The sequence below is a fragment of the Mus musculus genome, chromosome 7 (assembly GCF_000001635.26).
Source record: "Mus musculus strain C57BL/6J chromosome 7, GRCm38.p6 C57BL/6J".
NCBI classification, from domain to species: domain Eukaryota; kingdom Metazoa; phylum Chordata; class Mammalia; order Rodentia; family Muridae; genus Mus; species Mus musculus.
In genome coordinates, this window is record NC_000073.6 from 67,729,872 (window position 1) to 67,750,926 (window position 21,055).

A 21,055-nucleotide genomic window follows, 5' to 3' on the forward strand; every position below is an offset into this window, starting at 1 on the left:
GTAAGAAAGGTGGCTGAACATGAGCGAGAGAGCAAACCAGTTAGCAGCGCTCCTCCACGGTCTCTGCTTCAGCTCCTCTCTCCAGGTGCCTGCCCTGCTTGAGTTCCTGCTTGCTCCCCCCCCCCCCCCAACCGTTATACACTATGATCTGTGAATGTAAAGCCAAATAAACCTTTTCCTCCTGGGTCACTTTTGGCTGTTGTTTTATCACAGCAACAGAAATGTAACCAATGCAATGAGTCTTAGTAATATCTTCCACTGACTTCAGTTAACTCCCACAAGTGAGAAGAAATACAACTACTCATGTTTTTATTTTTGTTGCTAAAAGGCCAGATTATAGACAGACGAACAGTCACCCACTCCTTGTTTCAAGCATATATCTATATCTTAAGATACTGAGAAATGGCCATGAATAGCCTTACAAACTGTGCTTCGAGTAACTACTTGACCAGCTCCAGCCCCAGACAATGCTGGGTTCAGCAGGAATAACTGTACCTTGGCTCCCTCCTCCATCCTGGGCAGAATGGATGGCTGTCTCATCCTGCTGACAACAGTCTTCCGGGCTGGGATGGCAGTTACCACCAAACTATCCACTTGGATATAAGCTAGTTAGTGCATGCTTCCTAGTTTGAACCTATAGGGAAAAGTTCTGATCTCAGGAGGAACTAAGGAACATTTATGACCCATCCAGTAACCCATGGCTACCATCAAAACATGGAAAGAAACTCAGGAATGGAACATCAGCATCGAAGGAACCACATGGAAGTCAGCCAGAAAACATTCTCTTTAAGAACAATACAGTTGTTTTTTTTCCCCCCTCAGATCTTTATTTCTACACATTCTTGTGACAGTTCTCTTTGTAGGGAACAGGTTAGCAAAATAGGCTTCTTAGATAATTCTAAATAAACACTGTAAAGCAAACGATCAAAACAACCAGTGGGAAGCTAAGAAACATTCAGTCTCCTGTAGTCTCAACAATAACAAACTGGGAGAGACTGGGGCCCTCCCTGCCCTCCCACAGTGTTGATTTGACTCCAGAGTGACTGATTTCTAAAACCTCAGGGAGCTTTGGCGGTGATCTGCTACAATGTCAAGGGTGTAATGGTGGAGACATAGTAACCAGTGACAGCTGAGGACTCCTCCTTCCTGGTAGGTTCTTCAAACATAACCATAACATTGCCTCGATGGGGATTCCAACTTAGAAATGAAAATTAGTATTTCATTCTAAGACATTTATTTTTCAAAGTAGAAGTGCCACGGTATTTATAACCTGCTCACACCAGCGCCCATGGACAAGTTCATGAACTAGGACAATGACATCCAGCTAAGCCCACTTAGACTCATAATAAACTCGACATTGTCACTGTGTCTTGCATTATGGTACCAAGGCTGTACCACCTTGGCCACATTCTTACAAATCACTCGGGTTTTCTGCTTATGGAAAAAAATAAGTCCGCACATCTCTGACAGTATAAGAGATGACGAGCCACAGCCGTAGTAACTCCTGGCTCAGGCTGACAACCCTGAGCTCAGTTGGCATGAGGGTAACAAAGGCTTTCCATTCAAATCCGCTTCCTTCCTGTACCCCGTGCAAGGCGTTTGAAAAGATCATCTTAAGCCGTTCTGTGTTTCTCTTATACTTGGCAATGAAAAACATCGTACTCTCCTTTGCCCACCTGCTGGAACCAGAGGGGAGATATGCCCCGTGAAACACACACGGGTCAGGGAAGAAGGCTCCTCCCCTACCTGAAGATGGCATCCTCTAGGATCCTCAGTGCCCCACAGGCAGGTTTGTGGCCTGGGTTCAAAAGCACAGCTCGGACTCAAGAAAGCTACCATTCTGCGCTCACAGACTGCTGCACTATAGAGGCTCTTTTTCTTTTTATGTGATGCCAAGTCTTAAGAGATGGGAGCTTTAAAAACAATGTCCATGTGTAAAGGAACAATCCCAAATGAGCACACTCATCCTTCTTAAATTCAGTGGTGCACAGCTCCAGGTCCATAATCTGTGGCCCACACGGGTGGGGCCTTTGCCATCTGTCAGCCTGCCCTGGGGGCCTAGATGCTGGGGTGCACGGGAGGCACCTGGTTCCTTCCCCTAAGTACTACCTCTGTTTGACTTAGATACCCCTGCCACCACGATTTCTATTCAAAGTGCAGAAAGCGTTTGTGGGGTTTGTATACGGCTGTTGCATTTTTGTCCGTAATTCTAGGAGCTCAGAAAATCCTACGAAGGAGGTCTGTATGGGGTAGAGAAATGGTTCAGTAGTTAGAAGCACTGGCTGTTCTTCTAGAGCATCGGTCCTTAACCCTCCAAAGGCTGCGGCCCTTTAATATAGTTTCTCAAGTTGTGCTGACCCCCAACCATAAAATCACGCCATTGCCACTTCATAACTGTGATTTTGCCACTGTTATGAATCGTAAATATCAGTGGTTGCCAATGTTCATAGGCAATGCCTTGCAAGGGTCGAGACCCACAGGTTGAAGAAGCCCTGCTCTAGCAGGAGGTAAGTACTCCAGCTTAGGTCAGTACAGGAAGGTATCTGCTACCTCACAGCCTTGTAAAGACTTGAAAGGCTGCTGCGAGCAATCGTCATTCTTGGTTGCTCAAGCCTGTGGCCAGGGACAGCAAATCTGAACAATCAGGACAGATACATGAATCTGAAGTACCAACAACAGGCCACAGCTGCCTTTCCATAAATAACTCTAAGCCCTCTTTTTTTTTTTCTTCTAAACTTCTGTACATAGAAGCAATTCATTCCATTTGAAAAATAATTTTAAATCTCTGATAAGTAACTTTTTCTTAAAGAAATCACTGACTAGATTGTTTTTCCAAACATAGTCTTGCTTACTTTCTATAATTTCTTTTTTTGTTTTTAAGATGTAGGAAAGAGAAAAACGCACCTATTTTCCTTTCCAGTGTTAGCTTACTGTTTGATATTAGCACATGCAAACACAACCTACCCTTAAATATATTATTTTAATCTGGTTAATGTTAAAAGTGTCTTGCCTATAGATAAACAGTAGAACAGATAGATATAAGCCACGCCTGTGACCTGGTGCAAAACTCGTATAAACTGTCCCCACGCGTGGAGAGAAAAGTTTGGAGAAAGGAACTTTTTGAGACTGAAAAGATGAAAAGAAGTCTGTGAAAGTTCCACCTCAAATGTAAAATCTCCAACCTTTAAATACATTCTAAAGCAAACCATTTCAGCCTAGGCTTCTCTAAATAAAGGTATTGATAACCAGCCTCCCCCTCCCCCTCCACTTAGTGAAGGGCTTGCATGTCGGTATTTTGAAGGCTTTGTACATTGATGTTTCCAGAGAGCCATTCAGGACAAGATAGTTGCATTCATCAAAACCACCCTTCGCCCTCCTCCTCCTCCTCCTCTTCATTGTCTAGATAAAGAAGAGCCACTTTCTTCTCATCTGAGGCCACCGACCTTTGGTCTACCATTCTCTGCAACTGTACCGTCTTGTCAAATCCAGCCTGCTCCGTGCCTTTCTCTCCAGGGGCCTGGTGTGCATCCCCAGGGGAGGCCCCAGAGCCAGTGCTGGCCACTCGCTCATCCCTACTGTGTGCAATTCTCCAGCCACCACGGTGAGACACGCCGTGAGCTTCCACTTCCGACCCTGTGTCTCGGGTCCAGCTGCGGATCGCTCTCGTGTCGCTCAGATCCATCTGGAAAGTAAATGAAGTTTCTTTGGGCCCCAGTGCAATCCGACACGGTGTGCTACCACCGTCTGCTCCCCCAACCAGCCCAGGGGACGCCACGGAACCATCAAGTACAAATGTTTTAGATACGGGTCTCCCGGTGACAAAGTATTCAGAGGGTTCTTCCTCTGTAGGACCTATTTGAATGTGCCGAAAGGACCTGCTGACGTTTGCTGTCACCTCTGCTCCCGTGTCGCCCACACTGTCTGGAGGAGACCCAGAAATGACCCTCTGGAATGTGTTCTCTTTGTTCTGGAGGATTTCTCTATCTGAGGTGAAATTGTGAGTGGCCTGGATTGTGCCTGCTGAACCTTCCACCATAACCATGTCTTCTGAGTCCCTGAATTCCAATGTCTGTGGGGCCATCTGCTTGGAAGCTAGGTACCTCTGGGGCACAATGTCAATACGCTGGATGGATGTAGCCCTCTCTAGCGACACTTTGGTGTGCTCAGAATCCTCTTCTCCCCACCCTACCTTGTCTGGGATAGGAGCTATGAACTGGATTTCCTCTCTGAACCCTTCTTTGGGGCCTAACTGGAGACTCCTTACAAAAGTCTGGCTACCCACTGACTCTTCAGTTGCAAAGTTACCACCAACCTGGGCTGTCCCAGAAACAGGACCCTGAAAACGAATTTCTTTCTCAGTGTGAGACCGCTCAGAGCCAGGCATCCTGCCGCTCCCTGAGATGTCAGCTCCCACAGACAGTACCACTGGGCCAGGCTTTTCTGTGTCTCCTGTTTCCTGCCAGGTAGGCACAGAGCCTCGGAAAATGACTTCTGTGGACACTTGGCTTTGATGGGGACCCAGTGTAATGTGCCTCACAGAGCGGCTGGCTCCCTCAGAGCTGACTGCCTCGCTGAAGTCTCCACTTACCTCCACCACCTGTGCGGTGGGTCCTCCGAAGGTCACCTGTTCTGTCCTCCACATTTCAGTGGGACCTAGTTTAACATGCCTTACAGACTGGCTCACATCCTCCAGCACATGAGACTGTACAAAACCCGTTGGGCTGGTCACTTCCACAGTAGCTGACACTGGGCCCTGGGTAACACGCTGATCTGAGCTGGGAGAGACCTGGCCAGCATCATCCCTCTCACCAGATGGGCTATACAGCTCCCTGGTGGCCCAGCGCTTGAAGAGAATGCCACCAGCAGGCACCTCCTCTCCATCTTCCCTGTCTGGGCTTCTAGGCACTGGGCTGGAGCGCTTGGCCAAGCTCTCTCTGACCACAGACTCCACAGCCCTCTCTATTTCCCCAGCTTCATCTCTGCTCAACTGCTCCAGGTCCAACTGATCAGCATCTACAGTCTGTGAGAGGTTGACCTCAGCCATCAAAGTCACAGAACCACCAGCAGCGCTCTGGACTTTCTTTACGTCCACAGAAACGCTCCCTGACTCTCCTTGACTCTGTCTGGTCAGGGCAGACAGCTCCTCCTTCATGCGCTCGGGCAATGTTTCCTCCAGCTGCCCGATGACCTCCACCAGCTGGTGCCGGGGCTCACTGGAGAAGACACCCTTGATGGAGGTGTGGAATTCATGCGGTATTTTGATCTCTTTCTCAATGACTGTGGGTTCAGCACGGAGTTCACCACTGGCTTCTTCCTTCAAGTGAGCAGAACCAATAGCACCACCCAGGGAAAGTGCTGGGACCTCCAGGACCTTCACAGGCTTCTCTCCCCCCACGTCACCTCTCATTTTCCTTCTCCAGGTCCCCTGCGCAATTTCGTCTTGCCATGAGTACCGGATGGTAGACTCTTCCTCGATATGAATCTGCCCATACACTGAGCCATCATCTTCTCTGTCATGCCCCCCGGGGTACTCATCTGGGGTAGACACAAAATAGCTCTGCTCCCCCTCTGAGTCGCCCGCCTCCGTCACTTCTTCCACGTGAGGGATGGTCCCCTGGGGCTGTTTGGTCTGATGTGGACGCATTGAGAATGCCATGTGGGTCTCTCCTTCACCATCCTCTTCCTCCACAAAGCCCTTGGGGCTGGGAGACACGTCGTCGACTTCTTCTACCTGAAAGGGGGTAGAAAAGTCTATTTTCCCACCACCTATGTAGCTCATGGGCTCTTCCACAATCTCCACATTTACGACTTTAGCTCTCCCCTCCCTGCCTTTCAGACCCAGGTTGATCATCTCTCCGATCATCGTCTCCGTTGACTTCCCCTTCAGTCCTACTTCCTTGACATCCTTGCTTAGAAGGTAGTCCAGGCCTGCTTCATCAGAAACATCAACAACATCTGTCAGCTTCGACTCCACAACGATTTCTGTCTTGGTTTTCCCATCACCAGGAAACTCTTTCCTGTCCACATAAGTGACCTTTGTGTCCGGGAAAGAAGTGGCCTCCTCCTCGGCACCTGGAGACTGGGTAAACTGCTTAAGGATGGTGGTGACAATGCTTTCGGCTATGGTTTCTGTCGTTGAGTCACTTTGCAGAGAGCTGGCAGTGTCCTGGGTATCCAGCCGGAACCTTGTCTCTTTGGTCTCTGCCTCTCTTCCCCCACTGTGGCTAACGTCCTTCCTTCCAGGTGACTGCAAGTGTATGGTGGACACCTCTGCTCTGCTGCCCCGGGATACTTCTAGACTGATGGGCACCTCTCTTTCTTTTACACTTCTCTCCTTCAGTGCTTCCTTCTCTCTGGCCTCATCCCTCAAATGCCGGCTTTCTCTCTTTCTGGCATCTCTATCTAACTTGGTTAGCTCTTCCCACCTCAAGTTTCTTTCCTCTGAAGCCTTCTCTTTAGAATCAAACATTTTCTCTTCTGGCTTTATTCTGATGACCCCTGATCTGTCCCTTTCTTGTTCTTTAGTGGCTTGCGCTTCTAATTTCTTTCCCAGAATGACAGTCCTCTCATTTGACGGAGTGCTGCTCACGGCACCTGCTGCCACATGGCCCTGGTGACCTCTGTATGACTCTCTGGTAATAACAGACTCTGTAGCCCGCCGTGCGTGGGTGTCCCCCGTGCCTTCGACTTTGGATCTATGGGGGAGTGTTTTCATTTGAGCATCAGTGTTTCTTAGAAAGCCGTGGGTTGGCGTGACCGGTCTTAAATTGGCTCGGCTGCTGATGGTTTTCTCCAGGGGCTTTTGCTGCCCTGAGGTTGTAGCTGAGGAAGAATGGCGGGAGGTCAGGAGACCCCTTCTGGCAGCACTTCCTACAGCTGTGGTTGTCTGTGAGTCAAGGTGCCCTGGCCAGTTAGAATACGAGGCCGAGCTGTGATTTACAGCTGCCCAAGGTGTTTTTCGCCTTGGAAAGAGATTTTTCTCATTTTTCCTCTGCAATACTGAGTTGGTGTAGCGATAGGATGTGTTTCTGGGCTCTGTAGAAATGGAACAACAGTTCATTTAGATGACAGCCATCATTTTACTTTCATCATAAAAGCACTGCTATAGGTCAAACCCCATATTCTTAATAAAATATACTGTTATTACAGGAAGGGTCATTTCAAGAGAATACTCTTATTCTCCACATCATCTTTTGGTTGTTTTAGAACTCCTGTCACAGTGAAATATCGCCCCACAAACACCTTAGCCTAGCACGCTTCTCAAGCTGCTGATCTCAGAATCCTCCCTCCCTTTAGAGAACTTGAATGCAAAGGGTGCCGAGTGTGCCAGAGAGGTCAGAGGCACTGGGTTTTCTGGTTAAATTTTCACAATAGTATGATATTTCAGAAACTTTAATTTTGGCTTTGTTGAGATAAGTTTGTTATTTCAGCAGAGAAGAGCCAATAATCACGAACTGTATAATTACTGGGTGCCAAACAGCACCCCTCTCCACCCTTAGGACTTGGTTTATCAGTCCCTCTGTTGAGCTGCAGCTATTGAAGTCTTTAGTGTTTCTAAGCTCCCTTGTATGTTTATGCCTGGCAATTCATGATTCCATGAACAAACCGGTTGTCAGAGCTCCACCTGTCCTAATGGCATCCTCCTGGAGTTAAGAGGCAGTCTTAGGGCTTCTGGGTTTCCTCAGGATCCCCCTCGGAGAGTGTTACCCTTCAGGTGCACAAACTCCACTGGGGTAACCAGCTCTTTGGGATGGTAACTGAATTAGAACATCGAAGCACCGTCCACTCTGAGAGTGTTTCTTAGTGTCCAGCTGGGCACCTCTCCACTCCTCCCTCATGGTAATGGAAGCTAAAGGTCTCAGTGAGATAGGTCCCCAAGATACAGGGAAAGAGATCAGGCTAGACAGGCTAGAACTTTTTTCTTTTAAAACAAAGGTTCCAATATACTGATCCTAACCTAGAAACCCCAGAAGATGAACCCCCAAGGTCAATAAGAAATATGGAAGGTCACAGAGTAGTTTTAGGTCATAGGAAGCAGCCAGCATTATTTCTGGGCACATTATAAAAGGCGACTAAGAGCTCTAATACATATTGATCCGTTTACTGGAAATCATCTTCAGGTTTCTTCCATAAATAGTTAATGGGCATCTATACTATGCAGGAAACAGAGCTACTCAGCCACACAAAGGCTGATGTACAACCAGGCACCTTTATTCCCCAGCATCTTTCTTTGTCCTAATACCTAAGTGTTAAGTAAATTTAGTGTATAAATGTGAAGTGTGTATGTTGTACTACTATTCAAAGCTATTTCAAATTGCATAACTGCACTGAACACATGCAGACCCTTTTCTTGTCATTCTCCTCTAAGTAACACCGTGTAACAGGAATGTGCATGGCGCAGACGTGGTTCTATATACTGTAAGCAATCTAGGGAGGATTTGGAGTCTGTACGAGGATGTGTGGATCCTATAACATTTTAGATAAGTCACTTGATCTCCCCTCAAATACCAAGGAAGACTATGCTGAACATACCACATGCCTTTTAGGCTGACATTGCTTAGCCAGAATCTCTTAAGATTTAGCAGGTTTAAATATTTATTTTTAAGGTTACCTTATAGATTTTTTTAAGGTCTCCCAAATGAGCACATTAAGCTCTTTTGTGTCAGGTCCATGGCTGTAGGAAGGAAAAGCCCTGATCAGAAGCTGTGGGCCCAGCTGGTTACACCTTCCTGACGTGCCGCTTCAACTTAAGGTGGCACGGTAGTGTCAGTGTCCTGGTAGGGCTACAGTTTCCAGAGTGCTGACTGCATCTTGTCCAAAGTGATAATTTTGTCCGTTAGTTACAGCCATAACTGTTTGGTCTGGAAAAAGAAACCATGTCCCTCCCAAGGATGGAATGAGCAAGTACAGATCTGCGCCATCCTTCAGAAGGCCTGGCATTTACTGCTGCTCCTCAGCTAGAAAGTGCCTCAAAATACTCTCCCCATGAGCACACCAGTCTGCGGAGGACTTCCGAGGTCATTCTGATTCACACTGTAATTTAAATTACATCCCATTCAACTAAAATCTACTTGGTACTTAAAAAGAAGGACAATCTATTATCATGGGGGGCGGGGAGTGACCAAACCCTCTCCTTCTATAAAGTTGTCCCCTCCTCCATCTATGGAGGGGGCAGCTCAGAGAGAAGGCATTTTAGCAATACAATTTTAGCAAACACAATCTCTTATATTTACCTTGTGGCACGTTTTCAATGTTCTCAGTCCAGATCAATATCTCCGGATTGCTTTCTCCTTCCAACAAGGCCCTGTGAACGTTATTTTTAAAAAATCATTTATTCTAGTATGAAAGGAGGCAGTGCTTCTCATCAAATTTGTTGGGTGTCATTTTGTCAGTGACCACACCATCGCAGGCCCGTGCATTTTAAGACCTGTGCCTGAAGATGTGGCTCGGGTAGGGGCTGTACCAGGACGGTACACTGCTCTGCTTACCCTCATGCCCCTGATGTCCAGCATAGCATCTGCTACATGACAGATGCTCAAGTGAGACCAGAGGAAGGAAGAAAATGTATGGGCCAGGCATCAGAAGTACCAGAGAGTTCAGTCTTTCTCGGAAGTCCCCCAAGTCCCCCAAAAGAGAAAAGAAAACCTTTCCTGCCCAAGGCAGAAAGGGGAACACACCAAGGAATGCTGGGGAGATTGGCAGAGAAAGGCAGGTCAGGACCTAGCTTCCTGAGCAGCAGAGAGAGACCTGGGCCAGCATTTCACTCAAGCTGTAGGGCCCCAGAACACCTGAGCACCCTGATATACACACATTCACACAGAAGGGGTGTCTATGGAAAGCAGAACAGACACTATTTGTAAACAGGAGGCTGGGTGGAAGCTGGTGTTGCTCATTTTTATATATATATATATATATATATATATATATATATATACATACATACATACACATATATATATACACACCATATACATACATACATACACACACACACACACTTCAATCCTAGGACCACATATATGCTAGGTGACTTCTTTGCCACAGAGCTATATCTGTAAACCTATATGAACATCTCAGAGATGAAGGCAAGCATATAGACCAGCACCCCCATGGGCATACCACTTCACCTGGCATCTTTTGCCTCCCTTAATAACACGGGGTTGAAAGTACTCTGCTAGGTATAGCTCCAAATTTCTAAAATTTTAGTCTTTATTAAGTTGTCTTTTGCATCCACCACTTCAGACAGGCACTGAAGAGGGCGTGGGGTGGGGCCCAGATAGAATAACAGGCTGGGGGTGAGGGTTATCAGTGGGGTGCCAACCAGCTGGTCACTTCCAACAACCTACAGGACTACTAGAGATTGCAGATGAAACAGTTATGGGGTTGCTAGAGCAACACGTGAAGTCACTAACCCTAACTCCCAGAGGGGTAGCATACATAGCAAGGCTGCCGAGAACCACAGCCCACTTGGAACTGCTGATGTCAGCACCCAGGGCCAGCAGCGAAATGGAGCGGGGAGCCCAGGTCTCAGCTGGGCTTGGCAGTATGGGGGAACTACAGCAAGGCTTATGTCCACTGAGTTAAATGTGGCAATGAGAGCCCTCTGTCCACTGGAAGAAAACAAAGGGGGCATAAGGGATTCGTCCCAGGCACATACCGGTGGCCTACCCACAGAAGCAGCCACTGAAATACACATGTGTGGAGAGACAAGAAGACCAAGGCCAGAGCTAAAGCCCTTCCACTCAGGATGAAGGCCAGGAAACAGGACACCAATCCATTAATCCCACACCCTCATGACCAAGCAGTTTAGCTTCCAGGAACACAAACAGCTTCCATCATCAAAAAAAAAAAAAAAAAAAAAAAAAAAGCTCTGAGGTCTTTATAAAAGGAGAATGTTCTGGGGCGAATGGACTTCAGGTCAATAACCTGGGGTTTGTGCAGCAGAGCAACATTCTATAGCTGAGAGCCAGAGCAGGGCCTGGGGATTAAGCCAAGTTTAGACCCTATAAGTTTCACATGCCACAGGGCCAGACTTAGACTCAGGCTGCCAGACTCAGGACATATGAAACCTTTCGGGAGTTCAGGTCAGCAGAAAATGTTGTGGATGGGCCCGGGGGACCAATGACTGGAGAAAGCTATGCCTTTCTCCACCCCTCAAAGGAGAATGGCTCTGTCTCACTTCCAGGGGAAATCCAAAGCCTTATCCAGCTTTACTGTAGTCAGGCCAGCACCGAACACAACAGTTTTGCCTCCCGTATCCACTTACTCATGTGGCCCAGAGCACCGAGTCTTGCCCAGCTCCTTGTCTGAGGACACAAGGCCAGCATGAAGACAGTGCCTTAGTCAAAAGCCCGCAGATTACCCAAAGACAGAACCTTGAGCCCAGGTGGCCCTCTCCCAGGCCCTCACTCTCCAGTCACTTCCCCGTGAGACAGGGATGGTGACATTACATGCAAATGTCAGAACACACACACACATTCTGCCACTAGACCCTCCATATAACACTCATAAAAGCAAATTCAACCACTCAGCAATCCCATCCCAACTTCCCCCATGTGTGCCCTCCCGTGTGAATCCCCCATCTGTGCCCCAGTCACTGGCTGGGTCCTAGAAGGCAGGCACACGTGCCATCTTGCAGAGCCCAAGCACCCACCACAGAGCCTGAAATGGGCATCTGTCCCCTGGGTTCTCCATTCACGATAAGGAAGCACATGCCCTTCTGTGACAGCACTGAACCCTGCCCTACCCACACAGTTCTAGAGACTAATACGGCAAAGCACAAGACTAAACTGATAGGGTGAGTTCCTGTGACACCTTCAAAGCACAGCTGAAGGGATGGGACGAGGTTGTACAACTTTAAGAAACGGAGCAAACTCTTCGAGGCTCCCACCAAACCTGGTTATTTTAAGAGCAAGGAAGGAACGCTGCCTCCAGGCCACCAAGACTGTGAGAATGCCAACCCCCTGAGTCACTGGCTATTAGAGAGTACTTCACACAGCTCTCTAACAGGAAAATAGGCAAACAAGAGGGAGACCAGTCCCTGGCCTCATTAGGAGCTTCACACAACTCTATGACGTGGAAGTGAGCTGTAATGTCTGGCCCTCTGGCCCCACTCCAGGCCCTAATGGGCCACCCAGCATCCCAACCAGCCAGTGATGGGGGTGCCTGTCTGGGACAGATGATGCAAATGAATTTCAGGGCATATCCGCTAATGCTCAGCACTGCGGGCACAAGGCTGATGAGCAGTGCATCTTCTATAACTAAGGACAAGACCAGGGAGGGGGACGGAAGGGGACACTTCCAGAAGTGACACCTGTGAAGAGCCCGCCATGGTCCAAGGGTCTTTGGATGTTTCACATTGTGCTTCCAAGCAGGTGTGGAACTTGGGGAGAAGAAACCAGAGCCACAGTCCCTCTGAGATGCACCCTTCAGCCTGCCTACTGCGCATAGCTGAGCTTCACAGAAAGAGGATAACGTGGGTCCCCCTGGACACCGATCCATAGCCAGGAGACAAGCTGAATTCCACTCACAGGAGATGCATAGTTACACAAATGTCCAGGATGTGGAAAGGGGGGGAAGGGGAAGAGACAGTGCTAGCCACCTGTGGTCATTCTTTTTATGATCATCTCTAAATGGTATTCCAAAGGCCAACTTCAGACCAATACCAGAAGACTGAACGAAGTGATGTAATTAGCAGACAAGCAAAGGATGCTGACAGAACAGGAGGACAGGACAGGACAGAACCACTGACAGTGGGCCGTACAGCAAGTGCTGGAGGCCGGTGGCCTTGACTCAAATCCTGGGCATGACACAACCGAGTTCCATAAGCCTCTGCAGGCCATCGTGACCAGGTGGGACTTACTGTCTGCATTTCTGAAATGGGGAGAGCGCTTAGGTTTGCGATGGCAATTAAGTAAGCAGTAGATCATTCATAGAAGAATGGCTGTCACTAAATAAGTGCTTGATAGATATTATCCTCCTTCTGTGGCCTTGAAGAAAAGACATTTTCAGCTAATGAAGTCAGTCAAAGGGGGAAAGGAAGGGTTTTGTCTTGTCTTGTTTTGTTTTGTTTGTTTTTTAAATCTAGGTAGCACCCAAATACATTGTCTTCACTTACTTTTGTTTGTTTTTTTGGATGGAGTCTCACAGTGTAGCTCTGGGTGGCTTTGAACTTGAGACCCTCCTACTTTAGTCCCTCAAGCACTAGGATTACAGGCACACACCCAGCTCTTTTAAGCTATTTATTCTTAAATTGCAAGAGTTTGTCCATTCATTTTGCCTAGAAACCAACCCTTAGTGTGAAACACATATTTTTAAAGTTCACGCCCAAAGGAAGGATTTAACTTTACAAATAAGCAAAATGGACTTTCCTGAAATCTTATAAGAAGCTCTAAGATATATTTTCTTTGAATACACGTGACAAGGTACAGGTGTCTTGAGAAATAATAGGACAACCAGAAATATCATTCTCATGAGGCAATAAACACCAGGAATCAATCCTTATCTCTTCATTCGCAGCTAGAGACCACACCCTATCATTCTCCACTAAGAAAAACCTCGCCTTCATCCACTGTCATCAAAAAGTACAAATGGGGAACTTTATATAGCCATTATTACATGACTGGGGTTTTGTTTGTTTAGTGTGGGGGTGGGGCAGTCATATGTACGTGTGTACAGGTTTGTGTCCGCACAGAAGCCAGACTCTGCACTATTCCCTTGAATCAAGATCTCTCACTGAAACTACAGCTAAGCTGGTAGCCAGCAGGTTTTGCCATGGTGGGGCAAAGCAAGAGAAAGAGTGGAGAGGTGACCAGGGACAAAGGTGGCCTCCTTCCTCCTTCCAGGTCCCACCTCCTAGTATATACAACATCTTCCCACTACTGCTATCCATTGTGAGCCCGGTGGATTAATCCACAGACGGGATCAGAGCCCTGAGGATCAAATCACTTCCAGAAGCTACCAGCTGACAGACAACCATATCTTCATAAACATACGAGCCTTCAGGACCATGCTTCCACACCACAACCCAGGAGAGACACAGAACCACTGTGAATCCTTCATCCCTGCCTGGCCTTAGTTTCTTTTCCACTGCTGCACAGACACAATGGCCAAGGCCACTTAAAGAAGAAAGCGTTTCTGGGGGGCTTGCTTATAGCTTCAGAGATTGAGTTCATGACCATCATGGTGGGGAGCATGGCAGCAGGCAGGCAGGCAGAGAGCCAAGTAATGAGAGTCACGTTTTGAGACAAGTACTGCCAGGGAGAGAGAAAGAGAGAGAGAGAGAGAGAGAGAGAGAGAGAGAGAGAGCTGGGATTCCTGTGGGCTTCTGAAACCGCAAAGCCCACCCTCAGTGACACACCTCTTCCAACAAGGCCACACCTCCTAATCCATCCCAAACAGTTCCACCAAATGGGGACCAAGCAGTCAAAACCATGAGCCTCTGAGGGTCATTCTCATGCAAGCCTTCACATGCCCAGAACACAGAAAGCAAAGTTCCGTTTGAATTTGCGCCCAGGCTACACAAACAGTCATTCTGATCAGAGTGATCAGCTGACAAGCTGAGCCTCCCCTCCCCCCCCCCACCTCTGTCCTTTCTAGCAGCTTGCTGTTCTGGGAAGAGGCTATTTAGTTTACAATTGCATTTTCTGCTCGCTCTCTACCCACAGCAGCTGGACCAGAATTTCCTGTGTCTAGAAAGCCATCCTCCAAGGAGAACAGTAGCCATCGGCATCAGATCAGCTGTGCTCACTTGGCAAGCATCCACTAGGTGCAGGCTAGGAGACTGTTGGCGTCTTCTCACAGTTATGGTTGTAGTGATTGGACTAGGTTTGGCCCCCACTGACTCATGCGTTTCGATGCTTGGCCATAGGAAGTGGCACCCATAGGAGGTGTGGTCATATTGGAATAGGTGTGGCCTTGTTGGAGGAAGTGCATCACTGTGTAGGCAGGCTTTGAGGCCTCCTATGCTCAAGCTCTGCCCAGTGTTCCTGGCTGCCTGTAGATGACAGTCTCCCTTGCCTACCTTCGGATCAAGATATAGAACTCTCAGCTCCTTCTCCAGCACCATGTGTGCCTGCAGGCTGCCATGCTTCAAATCATGATGATAATGGACTGAACCTCTGAAACTGTAAGCCAGCCCCAATTAAATGCTTGCCTTTGTATAAGAGTTGCCTTGGTCACGGTATCTGTGTGCAGCAATAAAAACCCTAAGACAGTGGGGTTGGGAGGTCACTGGACCCTTGCTTGAGATTCCAGCAGCTCATTGCAACCGTTTGTTTGCAGTTCTGACATAACTACATGTGGCTTGGGGAGGGAGGGCTGGGGAGTGCTGGGGTGGTTTAGGGAGGGAGGGTTGGGGAGGGCTGGGGTGGTTTGGGGAGGGAGGGCTGGGGAGTGCTGGGGTACAGAGGCTAGGGGAGGCAACTGAAGAAAAGCTCTACCTATGCTACTGTGGAGCTGAAGACTTCCCAGTGTAGACACTTTGAGGTCACCCATGCTCTTTAAGTGAGGCCATTGGCTCCGAGAGTGGAATTGTAGAGTTGTCACTGGGACCTAATGAGGAGGCAGACATTGTTTATAACTGTCCTGTGGAAGGAGATCTCGAGACACTGTGACTTACGGTGATAGGGCGAGGATACTGCAGCTTTTGTCTATTGCCATCCTCGGGTTATCAGTCGGTCCTACATAATCACTCACTTCCGGTGAGGGCCCTGTGCCGGGAGCTTCAGCCTGTGACCCTGGGTGCTGGACAGCATGCTGCTCTCAGGGTTTTCCCAGGAGAACCCCAGCTTCCTGGCTGACTCCACACCAGCCAAGATGCTCCAGCCACTTCTTTCAGGACTATAACATTGAAGCTTCAGTGATGAGAAGAAAGCCCTGCTTTCCACCCACAGATATCCAGAACCTCTGCGTCCTAGACTTCCTATATCCCACCTCCTGAAGTTGTCCCCCTGCCTGCCCCTATCATGGTTCCAGCCTGGGACTGTGCCTGGCCTGTTACAGAAGGCCCTCTGTCAGGTTCCAGGCACCTGCAGCCCAGCAGCCAGCTTCCTTTCCAGAGCCCTGCTCACTCATCTCCACCTTTCCTCCTTTCACACATTTTTGCAAACATGCTGGCCCAGTTGGAGTGCCTTCCTGGTCCTTTTCTGACGGTCTGCTTCTTAGCCTCACATCCACACCTGCAGGACTCAGATCAATGCCTGTACCTTTGACAGCCTCTCCCTCCCTTCTCTAAACCACCTTTTCCACTTGTCAACTGGCAGCAAACCATCTCCAGCATTTCCTCCAAATACTGCATTTGATGACAATAAAATGCGGTGTCCACCACCTCAAACTTCTCCTGCACCCCATGTCCCAAAGTATCTGTTCAAATGCCCCTACTCTTCCCAGATTCTGACCAATCTCATTTCCCTCTGAATCCTTTGAGTACACACACACACACACAAACACACACACACACACACACACACACACACATGCTGCAACTATGAACACCAGAAACCTTGCACTTGAGTGTCTTCTAGGACATCTTTCTTAGCATGAAGAAGGCTTCCCTGAGTTAACGCCACCTTAACTACAGCTTGTATTCCCTAACATGGAGGCCACCCTGAGCATGGCACACTACATGCCAAGTGTCTTTGGGAAGACTGAAGGCATAGGCCCTCCAACACAAAACACAGCCTCAGACGTGAGGTCTGGCTCAAGCATGACCTACAGTCCTCCACATCAGGCCCTCAAATGATTGGCGTTGTCACAAATGCCACCGGCCTCTGTCATCATGCCAGTCACTCATTCTGCATGGAACTCCCTCCCCATCCCACATACTGGTTTCCTGACTTCCCTTTCCATAAGAACCAAGGACAGCACCTCCAGAAATCCCTCTCCACAAGTCCTAGGTTCCTCCAGCTGCAATCTTTGCAACCATATACTGTCCACTGCATCCCAGTTCCACAGAGGGAAAGTTCTGAAGTTCAAATCTTGGGCTTTCAACTTAGCAACAATGTGATCTTTTAAGTAATTGCTCCCCTGAACTGGAGTTCCATCATGAATGTATGTCTCTGTTGTATGAGCGTGGGGACACTATGACACAGCACTCAGGAGGTGACAAAAAGTAAACAGGAGGCAGCTCTTACACCTGTCATGCATTATCGATCAGAAGCCCAAGCAGGTTGCTTTAGGATACATTAAAAAAAAAAAAAAAGGATGATGATCATGGCAGACAGGCAGCCAATCAAAAGAAGGAGCAAGCTAATTTAGCAAATGTACCTACAAGGCACACAAGAGCACTTCCAATTATGTTAACTTTCTGTTTGAAATTTTTCACGAGACATCATTGAGAAGATGAGGCCCCACACGTTGACACAAATCTGCAAGTAAGATTCAGAAGATGAGTCACATTGCTCATCTAGAATGGCCTAGCTTCACGTTCCATCCAAATCGGGTCTCTACCAGGTGCATCTGTTGGACTCTGTGACCTCACACAGATCCACTCTGGCCCCATGGAGATGGCTAGGTCAGCTCAAACTGACCAGTTGATGAGCAGAACCAAGTAAGAGTCTGCAAAAACATCCTGCTGTCCCTCTGGTGTACAATGCTCTACCCTTGGGCTCTCCTCCATGCTGCTGCCCTCAAGACAGGCCCAAGCCCGACAATGATGGTCGGCTGCTTCCAAGTAGCACTGCATATACACATTGCCTTGGATCTTATTAGAAGGCCACTAGGATGTAGCAAGTTGGGTTTGGGCTTGGGATTCCACATTTCCAATGAGCTTGTGGTGTTTTGTGTGGTAGGAGCTGCTGGGCGCATACCCCAAGATGTCCTGGGTCCAAGGTTCTCCATGCTGGTGGCACCTGACAATCACCTGGAGAGAGGTTAAAGCCACCACACCTGGTCCCACTCTACACCAATCCAATGGAATTGTAAGGGCTAAAGTTAACCTGTAAACGTCACTGACCCAAGGTCGGATAGCTTCCTGAAATGCTGGGGGCTGTTCTCGTACGCTAACAAGTCATGTGATTTTACCTCTGTAAACAGTTGGTTGCCCCAACTATACAGGATGTGGTTGATCTGACACAGGTGGGAGGTACATAGGCAGGAAATACAGCAGGGTATATGCTTGCCCTTGCTGGACAAAGATGGGAATTAACATTGTGAACATCTGACTAACCTAATTCAGTGCCATTTTCTGGGAATCCTTGGCACAGACTGGGCCAGTGTCCATCTTCCTGGCTGGAATTTAATAAAGCTTGCTTTAATTGGATGATCTCCAAATTTGCAGGCTTAACAGAATCTCTGGGGTTAGGACCCCAGGGGCCTCCAAGAGCTTTGGGGGAGGGGGGTCTGTTCTGCATCTAAGCATCCTTCCTCTCACCACTTGGCTGCTGGGAAAAGCTGGTACTGACAGAGCAGGGGGATAAACACTCCCTACCCACCTTGCTATGGTCAGCCCTGGAGGCAGAATCCAGCATGGCCCTTGTCTGTCTGTGAGCCTTGTCCCTTCTCTGGTATACACAGTGAAGTCCTATAGCCACTGCCAACAGCCAACGGCATTGCAGGAGGCCACGGTCATGTTGGCTGTCCTCTAATGCCCAAGGCCTCATTCTCACAGGAAGCTGCCATGCAGGCGTGGCTACCGGTGGACCACAGAGATCTGATGAAAACCTCTGTCCTTGAGATCCCATGTTTTTTTTCATTCTATCTTACATTTACTTTTGAAACATATGGAGTCGTTTATAAATGAGCCTGCACTGGGGGAAATCTGTAAACATGCAATCCTACTTTATGGTTACTTACATTTCTCCTTCACCGTGAAAGTCCCAGAAAGGGGCAAAATATTTGGGTTTGAAAGTATCCGGGGCCCTGGAGAGCTGGCTTTGGTCAGCAGATAAACTGCAGGGAGAGGAGCCTGAAGCTTTAAAGAGGCGCAGGACCTTCCCTTTCCCGTGGCCTGCTCAGTCAGAGGGACCACAGGACAATGGCAATCAGTGAGTGATTGGGAGCACAGGGAACGCTGGTGGCAAGTCACATGGGCCCCAGAGAGGGACAACTCTTGTCTCAGTGTCAGATGCTGTCACCTTTCTACCCCCTGGGGCCAAATGTTCTATCCCACTGCCTTCAGAAAGCAGGGCAGATGAAGAGTCCACTTTCAGAATTGGCAGATGGGTTTTGTGAAGATCACAGGACACAACAAATGGCCCAGGTCAGCAGATGGCAAGGGTGCTAGCACACACGGGACGCCCATGCTCACCCCACACAGCTTACTGAGAAAGAACTGACTGGAGGGTGATACGAGCTTGCTTCAGTACACTACTCATTGCTGATAAAGAAAAGAAAGGGGAAAAAAAAAATCCAGGCGTTTGACTTACAGAAAGAAGTGCTTTGTGTTAACAGTCCGTGTGTCTTCACTGTCTATGGGTGCCTACGAGACTAAACCTAAATGGGGAACATGGGAAGTACAGCCATGCTGACCACCAGGGCCAATCAGCCACTGCTGGGCAGGGCGAGGCAGCCTAGGTTTTTGATTTCTCCTGGGCAAACTTGGACAGCAGAAAGGGGTCCGGCCGGTGAAACCCATCACTCATCCCTGAAAGGGCTGAGGCTTTTAAGCACCAAAGAAATGGGCGGTTTTTACCCGTAATGGGTTTAGAAAGACTACAGCAACAGGCAGAGGCAATCATTTGTATCCCTGCAGATGGTCAGGCTGCTGATGCAGAAATGGCTCATGAACAATGTGCTTAGAAAAATGAAACTGGGAATATTGTGAGCACTGTAGCCAAAAGGCAGGCTCTGGATGCTTGGGCAAGCTGCCTAAGCTGCCTGCCTGTGCACTCTTGCTTTTTGGCAACTGTGAACCAGAGGTGCGGCAAGAGGAGAGAGGGAAGGAGGGAGGGAGGGAGAGAGAGAGAGAGAGAGAGAGAGACAGAGACAGAGACAGAGACAGAGACAGAGACAGAGACCAGAGAAGCAACACATTATATGAACTAATATGAACAGGAAACAGGAAAGTCTGCCTGCCCCACCCCCATCAGGTGAGAGCTAAGATGGACACAGGAGTCAGATTCTGGGGCTGCCTAGCCTGTGCCATACAACAGTACCTAGTTTGGGCTCCCTCCCAAAAAGGTCAGCCCCAGTCTACATACCTCAGCAGAGGCTGGCCCCACCTCACTCTGGAGCAGGCTTCCCCTGGCTAGGAAACTCACAAAGCCAGATGTCTGGCTCAGGAGTGTGAGGCTGGAAGGTCATAAGCCTAACACTGTCACAGGATGGAAGCGGGATGGAACCCACAGAGACAGTCACATGGATCAACTATGCCTAGAACCCAGGGCTTTTTCATGTCACACCTGTAACATGTTTCTTCTTTGACTCAAACCAGTCTGAAGAACTCACACCTGATGAACATTCTGTATTAATATTCCCTTTCTCTCCAGTAAAGCCCACCTGTTTACACTATCCCTTAACAGGAAACTCAGAACTCTTATGCAGCATCTATGTGAATACCTAGCCAGCTTAATTTTGCAATTGTTAATTCCATGAAATTTCCAAGAATGGCAAATGAGGGCCTAGGGGAGGAATGTGGTGAAGGTGTCCTACCATCCCCCCATCTCTGAGCCCTGGGTCCAGGTACCCCAGGACCTAGTCTCAATTCAGCTGAGGCTCTTCCAAGGGCAGCCATACCACTGGGAAGACTCTGTCTCTCAGCAACCTTCTGTGCCTGAGCTGCTCAACAGCCTACTTCTCCATTAATGGAAATTAGAACCAAGCAGAGCTGGCTTTCTATTTAGGAAAGGCATCAAGGCCAGCCCAAGGCTGCGGGGTGAACTTCAAGCATACACCAGGCAGATACTATTGTCTTTCAATGGACATAAAGCAGCCCAACTTGCTTTGATATTCTTTTTAGCAAAAATCAGATGTGGCAGGGGCAGCCTGCAAGGAGTGATGAGCTGGGCCTGTCTGTCTCTTACCTGCTCTGTCCCTAGCCAGAGTCCCCTTCTTATCCAGTCTAGGTTTTGCGCCATCCTCTGCTAAGGGTGACACCATTGCAGTATCCCCCTGACAA

At 48.4% G+C, this 21,055-nt stretch overlaps 1 protein-coding gene across 3 annotated transcripts in view; it reads right to left on the reverse strand.

Moving 5' to 3' along the window:
* Positions 1-289: 289 nt before the first annotated feature.
* Synm (synemin, intermediate filament protein) overlaps positions 290-21,055 on the reverse strand; it is a 29,582-nt gene continuing 8,816 nt past the window's right edge. The window contains exons 3-5 of one of the 3 annotated variants that reach the window (NM_207663.3): positions 9,234-9,304; positions 4,589-7,035; positions 290-3,682 (exon numbers count right to left, since the gene is read on the reverse strand). In NM_207663.3, coding sequence (NP_997546.2) covers positions 3,356-3,682; positions 4,589-7,035; positions 9,234-9,304 — 2,845 coding nt within the window. In that variant the 3' untranslated portion in view covers positions 290-3,355. Of the gene's footprint in view, positions 7,036-9,233; positions 9,305-21,055 lie in introns of all 3 variants that reach the window. The other 2 variants (NM_183312.3, NM_201639.2) reach the window with 2 other exon arrangements.